General features: G+C 28.2%; 1 protein-coding gene across 1 annotated transcript; it reads left to right on the top strand.

The window, feature by feature from the left end:
• The first annotated feature begins 1,626 nt into the window (after positions 1–1,626).
• On the top strand, positions 1,627–16,200 carry LOC100214514 (metallophosphoesterase domain-containing protein 1). Its single transcript, XM_065792011.1, has 3 exons — positions 1,627–2,310; positions 6,282–6,508; positions 15,544–16,200. Exons 1-3 carry the CDS (start codon positions 1,796–1,798, stop codon positions 15,657–15,659), a joined length of 858 nt encoding a protein of 285 aa, XP_065648083.1. The 5' UTR covers positions 1,627–1,795; the 3' UTR covers positions 15,660–16,200.
• The last annotated feature ends 2,034 nt before the right edge of the window (positions 16,201–18,234 follow it).

Genomic DNA, 18,234 nt, shown 5'->3' with positions numbered 1-18,234 from the left:
GGCTGAGGGAGTAAAGACACTGTGCACTACATACTGTATACTTTTGGCAGCCTTATATCAATTAGATTAGTAGAAAAATTGAAATGATAGATATTTTAAAAATTGAGAATAAAAAAAAACTTTTATTGATAGAAAAAATAGAAAAGAAGCATTAATATCAATAATCCGAATGAGAAACTTCAACTTTTAAAACTATTTCAACCATGATCTCCATAATAAACATAAGGGAGATAAGAAAATTTACTTAAGCTAGCTAAAAACAAAAGTTAACAAAAAACCGGTCAAAAATTTTGTGGTAACAACTATGATTAAAGATTGCTGATATATGAGCACATAAAATGATTATACTATCAAGATGAACAAAATTCTAATCTTTGAGAAAATGCCTCTTATTCATTGTGCCCCTCGATCCACTGTGCCCCAACTTCCCCTATAATCATTTTTTATAAGCTAAAGTTATTATTTTTTAGCTTGTAATCAACTATAATTTAAAACATGACATAGAGCAAGTGAAGCCAAGCAAATTTTAATTTATTTAAAAAAAAAATACGGTTACAAAAAAAAATTTGAGTCAAAATCAAAAGTCTAAAAATTCAGTAATAATGAAAATTTAAGTTATGGTATCTTTAAGTTATGGTATCTTAAAGAATAATAAAGAATTTAAGTTATGGTATCTTAAAGAACAGACATAAACAAAAAAACATTTACAAAGTTTATTTAAAAATTTTGATGGTCAATTTTAAAAAGAAAAAAGATCGTTAAGAAAATTAGGTTAAATACTCACTTGTTTTTTAAATAGACTTTGTGCCTAAAAAAGACTTTTCGAATATTGACTCTGTAAGACAAACTTATTTCCAAAATGTTTTTATTTTTTTACCGAACTCATGATCCCAAGGCCAAGTGGGCCACTTAAGTCAAGGAAGTTGTTTCTTATATTGGTTACAACCCTCTCTCAACTCATTAACTCCAAAACATTTTTCGGAGTTAAAGAGTTGGAAGAGGGTTGTAACCAATAAAAACAGGTTGATATACATATAACATACAGTATATTTTATAGTTCTTCTTCTTTAAAAGTTGAAAAAACTTTATAGCTTTCGAATTTAAAAGTTAAATGAAATTTTGAAATTGTTCGCGAATTTAACTGGAAGCCGAATTTCTATTTCAACTTCGGCACCGAAGTCGAAGCCGAAGTCAACTTCGCCTTTCAGTAAACTTTGTAATCCGAATTTTAACGAATATTCGCTGGTCGCAACTGCGTCAGTTTCGCAACGCAACGGGTTTTCGCAACGCAACGGCGCCAGTTTCGTGAATAGGATGTTTTGAACTTAAGCTTGGTTTCCAATAGCTGTAGAATGTTGTACAACTGTTGTACAACAATGTTGCTTTAATATGGAAACATTTTCTTGCGTAAGTTGCACAACTTAACGTCGGTTGTACAACAAAGTTTATGTTGTAAAACAAAGGTTGCGGAAATAGATTCAAACCAATCTCGGCAACAATTGTTGTTCAACAAAAACGCACAACTGTTGCACAACATTTCTACAACTATTGGAAACCAAGCTTTACGCACAAACATACGTCAAACATACGTCAAACTTACGTGCAAAAAAAGTTTGGTGAATACGCTCCCTCGAACGTTGGTATAATATATGTCAATATGAGTCATAATATTATTGTGAGTATGTAAACACTGCTTAACTTGTCAGTAAAACTCTGCTGTAAGAACCTGCGTTACCAATAACAAGAAAAGAAATCTAATAAAGAAGTGTTTACTGTGACAAAATACCTTAATCGAATGGAAAAGCATGGAAACACAAACAGTGCCGTTAAAATTGTTGTTAATTCTATGACTGCAAATCCAACTAAGTTGTGGGAAAAACTGTATGTGCATCAAAAAAAAGTTCAAAAAAAACTAAATGCACTTGATTTTACAGCTGTAAAACCAAGAATAAAGGATCATACTCGATTTGTTCTTATATCTGACACTCATAATAAAACAAAACAACTTGATTTACCTGAAGGTGATGTTCTAATTCATGCCGGAGATTTCTCAAACGTTGGTAAAGTTGAAGAAATAGATCATTTTAACGAATTTCTTAATCAGCATAAAAACAAATTTAAGCACGTTATTGTTATTAGTGGTAACCATGAGTTAACCTTTGATCCTATTACATTTGCTAAAAATTCTACAAATATGTATAAAACCAATCTAATTGACAGTTCAGAAATTAAAAAAAGATTAAAAAATTGTACATACATTGAAGATGAAGCCCTTTACATTAATGGTTTTAAAATATATGGCTCTCCATGGTATAAAGAAAATGAATAACTATAAATAAGTTGATACAGCTCTATATTACATACACATACTCTCACATAAACACACACAAACATATATAAAACCACATTTTGATTTGGCTATTAATGCGTGTTTAGATCTCTAATATCACACTGATACAGCCTACTGCAAAGACTTCAGTACATATATCTTAAAGCCTGCTGCCACAAAGGAGTGCTGCTACATCAACTGAGGGCTTTAATATTGTACGTTTTTTTCTTGTTTTTCTGAAAATGTTGTATGTAATAAAGATAAGAAAAGCAAGTAACAATTTGTTATTTGTCTATAGCGCATACAAATAACAAATTGTTAATATATATATATATATATATATATATATATATATATATATATATATATATATATATATATGTATGCATATATATGCATATATATGTATGTATGCATATACACATATAACTTGAATTGCTAGTTTAGATGAGCACTCTGATGTTGCACGATACCAACTGGTATCGTTGAACACTCAGTGCTCGATGATGTCAATTGGATACTGTTACTAGATACCGCTATCCGGTATCCAAAATATTTGATGTAGTTTTTTTAATTTTTTTCATTGTAACTGTAAATTTAAAAAAAAATTAAACTAAAACAAAATCAAATATACTTAAACTAACAAGAACAAGGGGCATACACAATCAACAGATAATAAACATTAAAAAAATTATCTTAGTTTAAACAATAAATATTAAAATAAACTTAAAATTTTAAATGTTCAATATAGTTTTTCTAATTTTTTTTAATTTCAATTTTAGATTTATAAAAATTTTTTAATTAAAACAAAATCAAATGCATTAAAAATGGCAAGAAAAAGTGGCATAGACAATTAACGTGCAATAAATATTAAAATTGTTATCTTAAACCAGACGATAAATATTAAAAATACCTTAGATTACAAATTTTTTTACCAATCGTATATAAAAGAATATATTAAATAATTAAAGGCTTGAAAAAAAAAATTAAACATCAAAAGACTCAGAAAAATAATCCATGTCATCTTTCTCATCCAAAAGTGATGCATTAATATAAATAAAAGCCAATGTTTTAACTGTTTCATTTAAGAAACAATTTCTTTTCTTGCTGTGAATAAATGAGAAAACACTCCATACACATTCACTGTCAGCAGAAGATATTGGAGCAAGGCCTAGGCTTATGACTTGTAACCTTAGCAGTTGACGATGCAACTGAAAGCCCACAGGAAACAAATGTGCCACGTTTCAAGGTCTTGTTTTTGCCTTTCAGATAGTCAGAAAATTGAAAAGACATTTAATTTTAAAGTTTTCATAAGGTGTCGAAGCTATATATCTAGAAAAAAATTAAATAGGTGGCTTGAAAATTACATTAATTTCAATAATAATATAAACTGTTAAGGCATAAATTATGGTTGTATGTATGTATTATGGGCCATAATACATACATAGTCTTTTAAATATCAATAATTACCATATACGTATAATAGTATACTAATAATTACTAATTATTAGTATATTAATATTGTATTATGGTCCATAATACATATTAATATACTAATAATTACTAAAAGATTTATTAAATAATATTTTTAAATGTGTATGTCTAAGACTTAAGTGTAACAGCTTGAGAGATTAGTAGTAGCATGCTTATGAAAATGTGTTTGAATCCTAATGGGTAAAAAGCATTTTACTTTAATTTTTTTAAATTTTTTTTACTAATGAAAAAAACGGTATTCAAATGCAGAAAAATGGATACTGCATCAAGATATCGGTACCGCTACCATGGATACCGGTATCCGGTAACCATTGAACACTAGTCAAAAGCTGTTGAAAAGGGTAGCAGAATGTGTATATATAATTATTATTTTAAAATCTTTGGAAATTTCAAATATTGAACTTAAAAGTAACCTAATTTAACAAGTTTGGTGAACTTATAAGTAACCTAATTTAACAAGTTTGGTGAACTTATAAGTAACCTAATTTAACAAGTTTGGTGAATTTATAAGTAACCTAATTTAACAAGTTTATACACATTGGTTAAAAAAAAATGTCTACATATCATAATTATCATCAAATATATGTCTATATATCATAATTATCATCAAAAAAAATCATGTCTATATATCATTATTAAATTATGTTTGTAAAGTTATTGTAAAATATAAAACAAAAACTGTTGCTTTTAGATGGCTTACATAAATTCTATGTTTTAAAACTTAATTTTAACCAAACAAATTAAAAAACTATAAATATTTGAAATCTTTTAATAATAAAAAAAATTTCAAGAATTTTCAATTTAGTACACCACTCACCGCTTCAACATGGATGAAATGGGAATCATATTCTTACTTTTTGCCATAGCTTCAAAAACCCTCTTCAAAAGAAAGTTCTAAATCAATTATACGCAAAAGAAAGTGTGTTTCATAAAGGGAGCTATATAAATATGAACAAATGCTTTGATAAAATTAGCTGGGAAACGTTTTTTTTTATTTTTTTTTATTCAGTTTTTCACAATAAAAATGTTAAAAGTTTTTGAAAAATTATTTGCTACTTTGATTGCAAATCTGGAAATAAATGTTGAGACTGTTACAGAAAATTAATGTAAATTAAATATTAATAAATCTACTAGAGAGGATAAATTGCATCCAAAAGTTATGATGAAATGTTCTAATTGATTTTCTAAATCTTCATGATATTGTCAACTATTTTTAATCCATCATGTTCAAGTAACACAATTTCGAATGCATCGTTGTGTGCAAATATTATTTTCCTTAATTCAACAACAACAAATAAAAAAACTTAGAGCAACAAACAGTCATCTTGTTCCATTAACGTCTGTTGTATGCAAAGTAATAGAGATTACTAAAAGAGACACTTTGATGAAATATTTTGTAAAAAATAAATTAATATCAGATTCTCAGCATAGCTTTGTTTGGCATAAAAACTGATGTACAAATTTAATAGAGTTTTTAGATTTTGTTTTTTTGGATTTTTGATACATAACTTTTTTTTGACTTATACTAATATTTCATACAGTAGCTCACAAAAGGTTGTTGATAAATATAAATTGTAGTATAGAAAGTGTTATGAGCTGAGATTAAAAGTATTTTGGTTAACAACAGAAAAATAAAAATTAAGGGGAAATATAATAGAATATCATGAAGTAAAAAGAAATACTCCTAAATTACATTAGAGATGGTTTATATTTAAAAAATGAGACCATAGTCGAAGGTTACACAAACAAAAAGTTTCATAAGGAAAAACATGTTACTTCATAAATAGAATTTTTTATAAATAGAGCAGTCTAACCAATGATGTTATTAATACTGTTAATGTCAGTACTTTTAAAAATAAATTTGATGAATTTGAGAAAGGCAACTCTACATAAAACTAACATTAGTATTTTTATTTTATTACAGTTATTTTGTAATTTTATTTTGTTGCTAAAGTTACGCATCTATAGTTGCATGACAGATATCTCATGCACATTTATCATTTTTATTAACTTTTTTTTTTTAAACAAATTACAAATAAGTGTTATGTTTAAAAAAAGAAAATAATATAATGAATAAAAATAAATACAATGTGTACACAATTAAGTATTGAGTATATCCTACAATCCTTACTTACCATTGGTGGTTTTTTATCAGATTTTTCTTTCTTTTAGAATGTTACCTTCATTAAAAGCCTAACCTGTTGTCATGACCATATATGCATACATACATACATGCATACATACATACATACATACATACATACATACATACATACATACATACATACATACATACATACATACATACATACATACAAATCGTTTTATTAGATAACTGAAGTTTTAGTTTTCATATTATTGGTAATATAATCCTCACAATAATATAACAAGCTAACTGGCTTTAGCCAACAATAATATAGTTATGCTATTGTATTAAAAGTATGTTTAAAATCTACAGGCAGCCTGAATTTGGTGGTTGGGCATATAATGTTGAGCGTGGTGAAAAATGTTTAGAAAAATGGAATATGATTCCTGATGACACTGATATTTTAATAACTCATGGACCTCCATTAGGCTATGGTGATTGTTGCTCTTCTGGTTTAAGAGCAGGTTGTGCAGAGTTGCTTTCTTCTATTCAACTTAGAATAAAACCAAAACTACATGTGTTTGGGCATATTCATGAAGGTTAGTTTTTAATAGATTAAATATATTTTTATTGTGTAATATTATACATATATATATTTTACATATATGTTAAGTATGTATATACATTTATATATATATATATGTATGTATATATATATATATATATATATATAATATATATATATGTATATATATATATATATATATGTATATATATATATATATATATGTATATATATATATATATATATATGTATATATATATATGTATATATATATATACATATATATATACATATATATATATATACATATATATATATATATATATATATATATATATATATATATATATATATATATATATATACATACATATATATATATATATATATATATATATATATCTATATATATATATATATATATATATATATATATATATATATATATATATATATATATATATATATATATATATATATATACATATATATATATATATATATATATATATATATATATATATATATATATATATATATATATATATATATATATATATATATATCGGCCATCATCTTTTAATAATAAAAAAAGGCATCGGCCTTTTTTTATTATTTTACCGATATGCATTACCGATGGCATTTTAATACTTTTATCTTGCATTTTGATAATTATTAAATAATAAATAATCTAAACTTTATGCATCGCTTAGAATTTTTAGAAAAATTGTTTATTTTGACTTTGTTTACAGGCAAGTTTATTTATTTGGGTCCAAGTATTTGTTTACCAGTATGGATTCCATGAAAAAATTTACTTAATTTAAAGCTCTATGGCTTTATATCTTCAAAACTTTAATAATTAGTTAATTCATCGGTATTGGCCTTTTCCTATCCATCGGCATCGGTATCGGCATCGGCCAAAAAAGTGTTATCGGTACATCACTAATATATATATATATATATATATATATATATATATATATATATATATATATATATATATATATATATATATATATATATATAAAATAAATATAACAATTTTTTTCAGTCTCAATATCTGTTTTGATTATACAATAATCATTTTTGAGTATAAAACTGTTAAATACAAAAACTATTTAATATATAGTGAAAACAAACATTAATTTTATTTGTCAGTCAAACAAAAGAAAACATAAAAGGTGTGAAGCCCTACACCATAGAATAATGGAAAATGTAGATAGTGTAATACATATGTCATAGAATAATACATACGTAATAGAAAAGGTTGATTAGAGCTGAAGTGATAGCGCGTTATTAAAAACCTGTTTATTAAGATTAAGTTTTTCCCACATAATGTGTAACACTTCTTTGATTTTAACTGATGCGAAGTTTGGGCACTGAAAAAGAGTCTTGATTGGCCATATTAAAGCAGTTGGTTTTCGAATAAATATGTTGATTAATTAAGGTTATTACAAAATTTGTACAATTTCTCTTCTAAAATCACACATAAACACCGAATTGTCACCAAAAGATTCGTTCACATTCATTTAGGATTTAAATAAGGTAAGCACATTAAATAAATATATGGTGTTGTTTGATGTTGAAAATTTATTTACAAATATATCATTACAGGAAACTTTAGAAATTTGTTATTGATGATAATCCTAATTTCGAAATTAATAAAAAAGTACACTTTGAATTAATCTTATTTTTCACCTCAAAAAATCATTTCTTATTTAATAACAAATATTATGAACAACACGATGGTATAACTATAGGGTCCCCTCTTGCTCCTATATTAGCTAATCTATTTATAAATCATATGGAAAAATTAAGTTTATTAAACTACACAGGTAACAAACCCTTGTTTTATCGCAGTCATGCTGATGTTATTTTTATTTTATTCAAAGGCAACTCTTTTAAATTTTTTAGTTATATGAATCATCAATACAAAAATATTTAATTTATCATAGAAAAAGAAGTAAATCAACAATTTTTCTTCTTTTTCTTCTTTTTGACAACAACAATGATATTTTTTTAAACTACTAGCATAACTTTCTCAGGTTTATTAAAATATTACGGTATAACTAGTACTTACTTTCTAGTTATACCTATATTTCATACAAAATTGATTGACCCCTGACCCTAACCCTGGCATGATAAAAACTTTAATAGATAAGATTTATAAAACTAACAATAAATGGTCTAATTTATATTCTTAGTTAAACATATTCTCTTATAAACTTAGTTAAACATATTCTCTGAAAAATTTAAATTCTAATTTAGTAAAATAATTTATATTCTGATTTGATAAAATTTAGTTAAACATATTCTCTGAATAAACAGCGTTTTTAAATCCTACCTAAACAAACTATATAAAAAAGAAAATGAAGAAATTATTGATTCCTCAATTCCTCAAATATCAATTTATTTTATTGTTAAGATGTCAAAACAATTTCAAAATAAAATATGCAAAAAATATTGTAATACTCCTATTATTAAATTGGTTCTCTCATCCTTCAAAATTAATACATATCTTTCAACAAAAGATAAAACTCCTCAACATCTTTGCTCAAATATAGATTTGTGTGTAAACGCTGTAATGCTAGTTATGTGGGTCAAACCGCTCGATATTTGAGTAAGAGAATTTAGGAACATTTAAAATTAAAAAACTTCTCATATAAATCAACATATTTATTCAAAGACCAGTTGCTTTAATGTAGCCAATCAAGACCCTTTTTAAGAATAAGACAATGCCCAAACTTTGCATCAGTTAAAAATCAAAGAAGCATTACACATTAAGTGGGGAAAACCTGATCTTAATAAACAGGTTTTTTATTACACGCTATCACTCCAGCTTCAATCGACCATTTCCATTATTCTATGACATGTGTCACACTAATTATCTACATTTTCCATTATTCTATGACATAGGATTTCACACCTTTCATGTTTTCTTTTGTTTGACTGACAAATAAAGTTAATGCTTGTTTTCACTATATATTAAATAGTTATTGCATTTAACAATTTATACTTGAAAATAGTTAATGTATAATCAAAACATGCTGTTGAAACTGAAAAAAATTGTTATATTTATAAGACTTATTACAAGACTTATTATTTGAGCACTTACAACCATATGGTCTTATTGTAACTTAATATATATGGTCTTATTATAACTTATATATATATGGTCTTAATATAACTTATTATTTGCGCTATTATGACCATACATATATATAATATATATATATATATATATATATATATATATATATATATATATATATATATATATATATATATATATATATATATATATATATATTGGATTGCAGTGGCTTCTTTTCTTTTTTTTTTAAAAAAGTAGCTTCCAACAAGGCTGCAAGCAACCACTAATTAGAGTTGGAAGTTACTGGAAGAGAAAAGATAAAGATTGTAGAGCAAGATAACGGTTGACAGACAACTTAATGGATTGAAAATTATATGAATCAGGAAAGCAAGATGAAGGAAGCGAATACCAAAGAACTGATGTTCGAGGGAAAAAACTAGACAAATAAAAGTTTTTGGAGCACTTAAAAACAGTAACAGAAAAAGGATGAGACTTTATTGAATGACGAGTAACACGAGAATGAATTTTAGTAGACGGTAAAAGAGACGCTAGCTCTTTAGAGCAGTGCCCATTATAGTATTTGTAGAAAAGAGAAAGAGAAGCAACATTACGACAATGTGATAATGGTTGGAGGTTGCCTGTAAGAGCAGGTACAACTATGTTTACTATGTACTTTTGCACCTTGTCTAAAAGAGAAAGGACATCATTAGAAGATCCACCTCAGATATGGCAACAGTATTCCATACAAGGCCGGATTTGAGATTTATAGAGATAGAGAATAGAATCCGGAGTAAGCAAGTGTTGAGCTCAATAAAGAGATGCAACCTTAGCAGATACTTATTTTGCAATGGATTTGATATATGGTTTTCAAAAAAGATTGGAAAAAAGAGTTAATCCTAGAAGATGAAGGGTAGATGACTCATCAAGTACATTAACATTCATACAGGAAGATCTAAATTATTGTGATAACGATTGGCTGAAAAAAATTGAGTTTTATCTAAATTCAAGTTCACCAGCCACTGTGAGCCCCATGCTGTAGCAGAAGTGAGATCCATTTCAAGCTCAAATGCCCCCTCCAAGCAATCAGAGAATATTGGCTTCTTATCACGACAAGAATAAATGGTAGTATCATCAGCAAACAATGCCACCTTAGATATGAGAATATCTGGAAGATTGTTATTGTAAATTAAAAAGAGTATAGGGCAAAGGATAGAATCTTGAGGGACCCCTGAAGTTACAGAATAAGAAGAAAAGTGCTGTCCATTGAGGACAACTTTTATACTACGATTGGAAAGAAAGAATTCAATAATCTTAAAATATTACCAGATACATCATAAGAAGAAAGCTTATGGAGGAGACCAGGATGCCAAACTTTATCAAAAACTTTAGAAATATCAAGAGTGATGACCTTAACTTCTCCACCTTTATTTAATGCATGATAAAACCTATCGCTTATTACTGTCAGCAAATCAGCTGTAGAACGAGAAGATCAAAATCTAAATTGATGATCAGAAAATAAGTTATTAGATTCAAGATGAGAGATTAGATGTTTGTTAATTAAAGATTCAAAAGCCTTGCTTATGATAGGAAGAAGACTAATGGGGCGGTAGTTAGACTAATTAGATCGCTTTCCAGAATTTTTGAAAATATAGATAATGGATGTTGCTCTCCAGCAGGCTGGAATACGAGATAAGCATTTATTGAATAGTTTTGAAAGTATAGATGACAGCTCTGGAGAACACTTCTGCAAGACCCTAACAGGTATGTTGTTCAGGCTACAAGCTGTAGAAGAGTCTAAGGAGGAAATCACTTTAGATACAGAAGCTGGAGTGATACGAATGTCAAGCAATAGATCAACTTATTTGTTGGCAATGTCAGGTAGAACGCAACTAGTGGAGTCAAGAGATTATATTGATGAAAAGTTCTTAGCAAATATTTCAGCTTTGTCTTTAGGTGAGGTGACAAAATCTGAACTATACAAGAGAGGTGGAATTACAGATTTGCCCTTATTATTAATACTATTAAAGATTCTCTAGAAGTCACGTTTTTGTGATGAATTACGAGATTTCATGACCTGAGAATAGCGGGCTTAGGCATTTGACAAAACCTTTTTTGTCAAATGCCAAAGCCCACTATTCCATATATATCAGCAAAACAAAACAGACCTCTTTAGTGAGGCTTAACCTGGAATCATTGAGAGGGAATAAAAGATTCCATGCCTGCCTGAATCCACGAAATTATGTAAGAATCGCATTTGTCTTCAGGAAAACAAAAGATTTTTACCCAAGGGCCATCACAAAGAAAATCACGGCAAGAATTCTAGTCAGCTTTACTGTAGTTGTAAGAAGTACGATGATAGGGGGATTCAGATGATAAAGAAGAATGAGATAATAGTTTTAGAGAGATCAAACTGTGATCAAGGCATAAGTCGAGTAGAGAAGAAACAAGGCATAAGACGAGTAGAGAAGGTAAATGATTCAGGTTGTCTGGAAAGCGAATTGGAAAGTTGACTACTTGAGTTAAGGATTGAGAAAGGCAAAAGTTGTGGGCTTTAATGCCTGCAGAGTCACTGATGCTAGAGCCAAGCCACTTGGTGTGATGAGCATTAAAGTCACTGACAACAACAATATTGGTTGTTGGATCAAGAGAGAGGGCTGGGTCAATATGATCAGAAATAACATCAAAAAAAGTGCAGTCTTGAGAGGAAGGAGAGTGATATAGAACAAAGATATAGAACAAAGAGAAAGGCAATAGAGTGAATTAGTGCTAAATGTAAGCACATAAAAGAATAGTTTGTGGATCCAAACCTAGTTTCACGACAAATGAGTGAGTTCTTACAAATGTAACTGCCCAAGTCAAGCATGTAACTATTGGAGTCTTTACGATTTAAAGGAAGACAACCATCAACACCAAGATCACAAGATGAGGCAGCTGAACTCAAATTAGTCTCACGAAGAGCAAGTAGGTCTGGTGAACTTTGCACGAGGTAAGACTCAACAGAAGAAAAGTTACTTCAAAGACCACGAATATTAGTGAATGATAGGTTTAGAGAACTTGGTAATGACGATGGTTTTGTGAGTTTTATAGTTTTTGGTACTTTATTCATTTTTAAATTTGTTGAAGAACTTGACTCAAAGCATAGATAGTACTCAGAACACTGTTTAATAACCCAAGCAATTGCCTCATTACTATTAATAAACCGTAAGCTGTAACAAAGGGCTCCAAATGTGGCCTTGGCACTGCACATTAAAAGTACAAACAGGGACACTATCCATGCGCAACATGGCGCTGTTAATATTTTGATATTTTTCAGCTGTTGATGGAATCAACCTCTCTGAGAGCTACCACAGAGTTCGGAAAACCTGACTACCAGCCGGCCTCAGAACCATAAAACTTTTAGAGCTGTACCCTCATTAGGAGATAATAGAATGAGTTGCCTTGTCATAAAAACAAAGATATAAGCAAAACGCATGCATTGAATCAAGAAGATCCAGCATTCAACATCCTAAACTGGAAACAATGTATTTAAAATACATCTGCGCCAGCCTAATAGATGAAGAAGGGGTGCGAGGCTGGTCAACAGATAGATTCTGTTTACCCCTTTAGTCTTTGCCTAGGAGGCCTTAAACAAGACAGTAGCCGGATGCATTTAACATCTGCCCAAGATAAGTATTTTTATCGAGACAACATCTCTAGCCTTTACTCAACCAAAAGCCCCAAGACAGGGGGAGTTATAAGTCGGAGTTGGCATCTCCTTGCCTTTGCCTTTTAAGGTGTATCCTACAAGGCAGCAAAACATAAAGCAGGTTGTACTTGGTTACATGTTACCAGGAGCACGGTAACCTGACCTGACAAATATATTTATATAGATATATATAACTCTAACCTCTAACTAATCTGAATGAACGACTTTCTCCAACAGTGTGCTACAAGGATCTGTTCTTGGAGCACTCCTATTTTTCATCTACATAAATGATCTAACAGATAAAATACTACACCATTTGAAAATGTATGTAGTTGACTGTAAAGTAATTGTGGTTATTAAATGGCACAAAGAAATTCATTTTTCTTGACTTGTCATTCAACAAAGTTGCATCTTTTTACTGTATTTGTCTCATAATGCAGCAAAATTTTTTATTCATCGATTTTTTTTCCTTACACATCGACAAATTTTTCACAAATTAACAGGTGAATGCCTTCATGTTTTCAAGGAAAACATAAAGAAATTAACCTGTCTTTATGTTTTCCTTACTCATTAAACCTTCAACTTTTTAAGTCTTCAGTTAATCTTTTACCCTATCCTTTGTTTTTAAATAACTCATAACCTAATAATGGTTGCTTGTTTTAAGTAACTGGGGTTAATATTTGACCTAGGTTGGGGCCCGGTTTGATAAAACATAGCTGGGGCTAGATTTGTGACCGGGGCTGCATAAACATTTATTTATCCTAAAGTATATTTTTTTAAATTCAAAATTTATGTTATATTTTGTATATATATGCATATATAAACATTATTATGATCACATGATCATCATAATCATTATTATCATCATCATCATCTTCATCATCATCATCTGATCATCTTTTACTTCGGCAAATACTACACCATATAATGCTAAAGTTTTTATAAAAATTAAAGGATATTGTATGCCAGCATCTAAATAAATAGCAAGCATATATGTTTATATCTATGATATGTATGCACAAAGCACATCTCATAAGCTTTTATTCCTTCTAGACTAAAGGTTTGGAAGTTTGGCTGGCTTCCAATGCTAAAGTTATTTCTCAATTAAACACTTCTACATATACATATATATATATATATATATATATATATATATATATATATATATATATATATATATATATATATATATATATATATATATATATACATATATATATTATTGTGCTGCTGCAATATCCAATCGTAACCATTACTTTTAAATCTATCAGCAAAACAATTCTCCAGAAAACAGACGTCTGTTTACAACTGCTAGAAACCATTATAAGAAGGTTTTGTCTAAAGCCAAAGCACGCTATTCTCAGTTCACGAAATCTCGTATTTCATCTCAAAAATAAGGCTCTCGTGGCTTCTGGAGAATCTTTAAAAATATCTATAACAATGGTAAATCTGTTATTCCACCTCTCTTGTCTGGTTCAAATTTTGTTATCTCACCTAAAGACAAATTTGCTAAGAACTTCTCATCAGTATCATTTCTCCACTAGTCGTGCTCTACCTGATATAGCTGACAAACAGCTCAATCTTTCTCTTTTCTATAAATACTATAATGGGCACTGCTCTAAAGAGCTTGCGTCTCTTGTGCCATCTATTAAAATTCACTCTTATGTTACTCGTCATTCAATTAAGTCTTATCCTTTTACTGTGACTGTTCCTATGTGCTCCAAAATTCTTATTCGTCTGGTTTTTTTCAAAATGCCAAATTTTTGTCAAGACCAATAGCAAGGGCTATTGGTTTTGACCAAAATTTGGCATTTTGGTCATTTCTATAAGTTTACTTCATGTTACATATTTCATATGGTGTATCTGAGAAAATTTTTGTGGTATATAAATCATTTCTTTCTAACCGCACTATTAGAGTAATCCTCAAAAGCCAACACTCTTCTACATTTCCAGTAACTTCTGGGGTACTAAAAAGTTCTGTTCTTGGTCCTGTATTGTTTCTTATCAACATTAATGATTTTCTTAATAATCTTACATCTAAAGTGCTCTATTTGCTCAACTTTATACTCCTGTCCTAACAAAAAGTCTTCTTTTTTTGATCGTTTAGAAACGGCAGCCGACCTTTTACCTTATATAACCTTTATCAATTCAAGTTTTATTTTTCTCGCTCTTTAACACTGTTTTTTTTTCTAGTAACTCCTAACTTAATAGTTATTGCTTGTTGAGCAAATAAGTTTAGAAATAAAAAAAAATTTAAAATAATTTTTCTTTTATGCAATTTTTATTTTAGCATACGGAATTTGGAGTGACGGAACAACAACATTTGTTAATGCTTCAATATGTGATTTACAATATAAACCAAGTCGTCTTCCAATCATTGTTGATCTCAAAACACCTATTGTTTAACATAATGGATGTAATATCACATATCTAATGCGTGTATATACATAAACACACAAATATATATATATATATATATATATATATATATATATATATATATATATATATATATATATATATATATATATATATATATATATATATATATATATATATATATATATATATATATATATATATATATATATATATATATATATATATATATATATATAGTTACTGGAAATGTAATAGCCGAGGGGCACGTGTCTCCCATTTTTTTTATTTAAAACTTTTTTTTTTGTTTCTTTTTTAAGGGAAAATTCTAGATATATAGGACTTTTTTTAAAAATTGACGATTGTGCCCCTCCACTTTGAAACCCGTGTCGTCGGCCCTATATATGCATACATACATACATACATATAAATGCCATAACATACTATAATCCATTATATACTCTATATTTGTTGTTGTTGTTATTATTGTTATAGTAATATAATTTTAAAATTATATTACGCCCGGTTTTTGGTTTATAATTTAAAAAATATTATCCAAATGTTAGAATTTTCAGTTTTTATGGTTTTTTTCAGAATATTTTAAAGCATTAAGTAATAAAAAAAAAAGGTTTAGTTTTTAATAAAATTCAATGCACATTCAAATAATAATAGCCACGCTCCAACCACTGCGACACCACTGGTGCAGTGGTGGGAGCGGTTACTTGAGAATCGAGATATTTAAGCTTTAATGTTTACACTAAAGATATATGCGACGTCGTTAAGAAAGGTGGCGTGAACTTTCTATAGCCCTGAATGTGTCAAACAGTGTGAAGAATTATATACGAGATACCGATTACCAATAATAACTTCTAGATTAGCGTCAAAATTAGTTTTTATGAAACCAGGTTCTGACTGACTGATCAGATTATGTTATTGATTTGCAAGAGTCAACGGCAAAGAAAAAAAAACTGAAAATGAAAAAAGGGAATTTTTTTAAGATTTTTTAATTATAATTTTGTTTTTATTATTTGTGTGTGTATGCTTCTAAAAATCCTTACGGTCTTATGAGAGTACTACAAAGGCCTACATATACGGTCAAATCCAGCTTCGAACCACGGACTTTAGTTTTAAAGCCAAAACTCTAACCACTACAACACCGGTGCATACTATAATTTCGCTTTGATACCCAACAAGACATAAATTTGAAAAAAAAATTTTAATTAAACGTATTTGATATTTAATATTTGTGACCCAAATGTTCAAGGGGCTAAAGTGGTTTTAGAATAGTTTTTTACAGGGTTATTCCATAATTAAAACCACTTTACTCCACAATCTAAACCACTTTATTCAATAATTAAAACCACTATACTCCATAATTAAAATCACTTTATTCCATAATTAAAATCACTTCATTCCATAATTAAAACCATTTTATTACAAGATTATAAACACTTTATTTAATAAAACAAATACATTATGAAAAATTACAAAAAACATTTTCTACAAATTTTTTCAAGTTCAATATTTATTTTTAAATGAAAGAATTTCTAGACAACGCCAACAATAAATATTGCCTAAGATGCTCGTAAAAATTAGCAAAACTACCTGATCGGGTGTCTAGTAGATAGCAAACGCGCTCTTTTATCGTGTTTCTTGTTTTTGCCAATGCTTTCACTCTCTTATAAATTGTTTTTACGCACCGTCACTTAACTCATAATAAGCTTTTCCATTAATATTAATAACCATCATCAAGCTAATATTTACACCTTTGCTGGCTTGGACAGTAACATATGCTTTATGATTTGCTAATGAATATCCATAATTAGTGGTGTGCAGGTTAAAACCTGTTTCATCTAAAAATACTAATTGGTCATAATTATAATTTCCTAATTTTCTTGCAAATAATTGTCTGGCGTCTGAAAATCTCGGAGAATTTCTTTCAATTAGTACTTTAGTTAGCCTCTTTCTAGTACATCCCATTTTTAAAAAAATTTTACTTACATAACTTTGTGAGTCCAATATTTAAATTTTTTACAAACTCTTGCTGAACTAACAACTGTCATTATTTAAATATGTCATTTCATTTTTTATTATACTGTTTTATTATACTGTTACGTTAAATTTCGGCCCTTCTTTGGCACCTAATATTTCTTTATCTGTTAAGCCATCATTAAATTTTTTAATTAATTTACGGATAAGTTGGTTAATTCTTGAATTTCTTTATTAGATTTTTCAAGATCTAAATATCTTTTAACATTTTTAACCGTTTCGTTAGTAATTTCAATTCGGGTCTTTCCTTCTTGTGTCATACTAATAATATAATTTTTTTAAGTTTATATATTTTAAAATAAAGTGGTTTTAATTATGGAATAAAGTGGTTTTTATTATGGAATAAAGTGGTTTTAATTATGGAATAACCCTGTTAATTTTTTTAAATTGTACACAAACATTAAAACGAAAAAAGTTGGGTTTATGTTAAATATATACTACTGTCTGTTTATAACATATACAGCTCTTTCAATATATACTATAAACAGTATATACTAAAGTATATTTTATAGAAAGTGTATACTATAGTATAAATAAGCAGTGGTTAAAGTTC

This window comes from Hydra vulgaris, chromosome 03 (genome assembly GCF_038396675.1).
Source record: "Hydra vulgaris chromosome 03, alternate assembly HydraT2T_AEP".
Taxonomy (NCBI): domain Eukaryota; kingdom Metazoa; phylum Cnidaria; class Hydrozoa; order Anthoathecata; family Hydridae; genus Hydra; species Hydra vulgaris.
This window is presented reverse-complemented; position numbering and strand designations above follow the sequence as displayed.

Bases quoted from the DNA above. Each gene is read 5' to 3' on its own strand.
- LOC100214514 (XM_065792011.1), top strand. From the start codon at position 1,796: ATGGAAAAGCATGGAAACACAAACAGTGCCGTTAAAATTGTTGTTAAT. The intron at 2,311-6,281 runs GTATAAAGAAAA...TAAAATCTACAG, and splicing joins AAAATATATGGCTCTCCATG to GCAGCCTGAATTTGGTGGTT. The intron at 6,509-15,543 runs GTTAGTTTTTAA...TTTTTATTTTAG, and splicing joins GTTTGGGCATATTCATGAAG to CATACGGAATTTGGAGTGAC.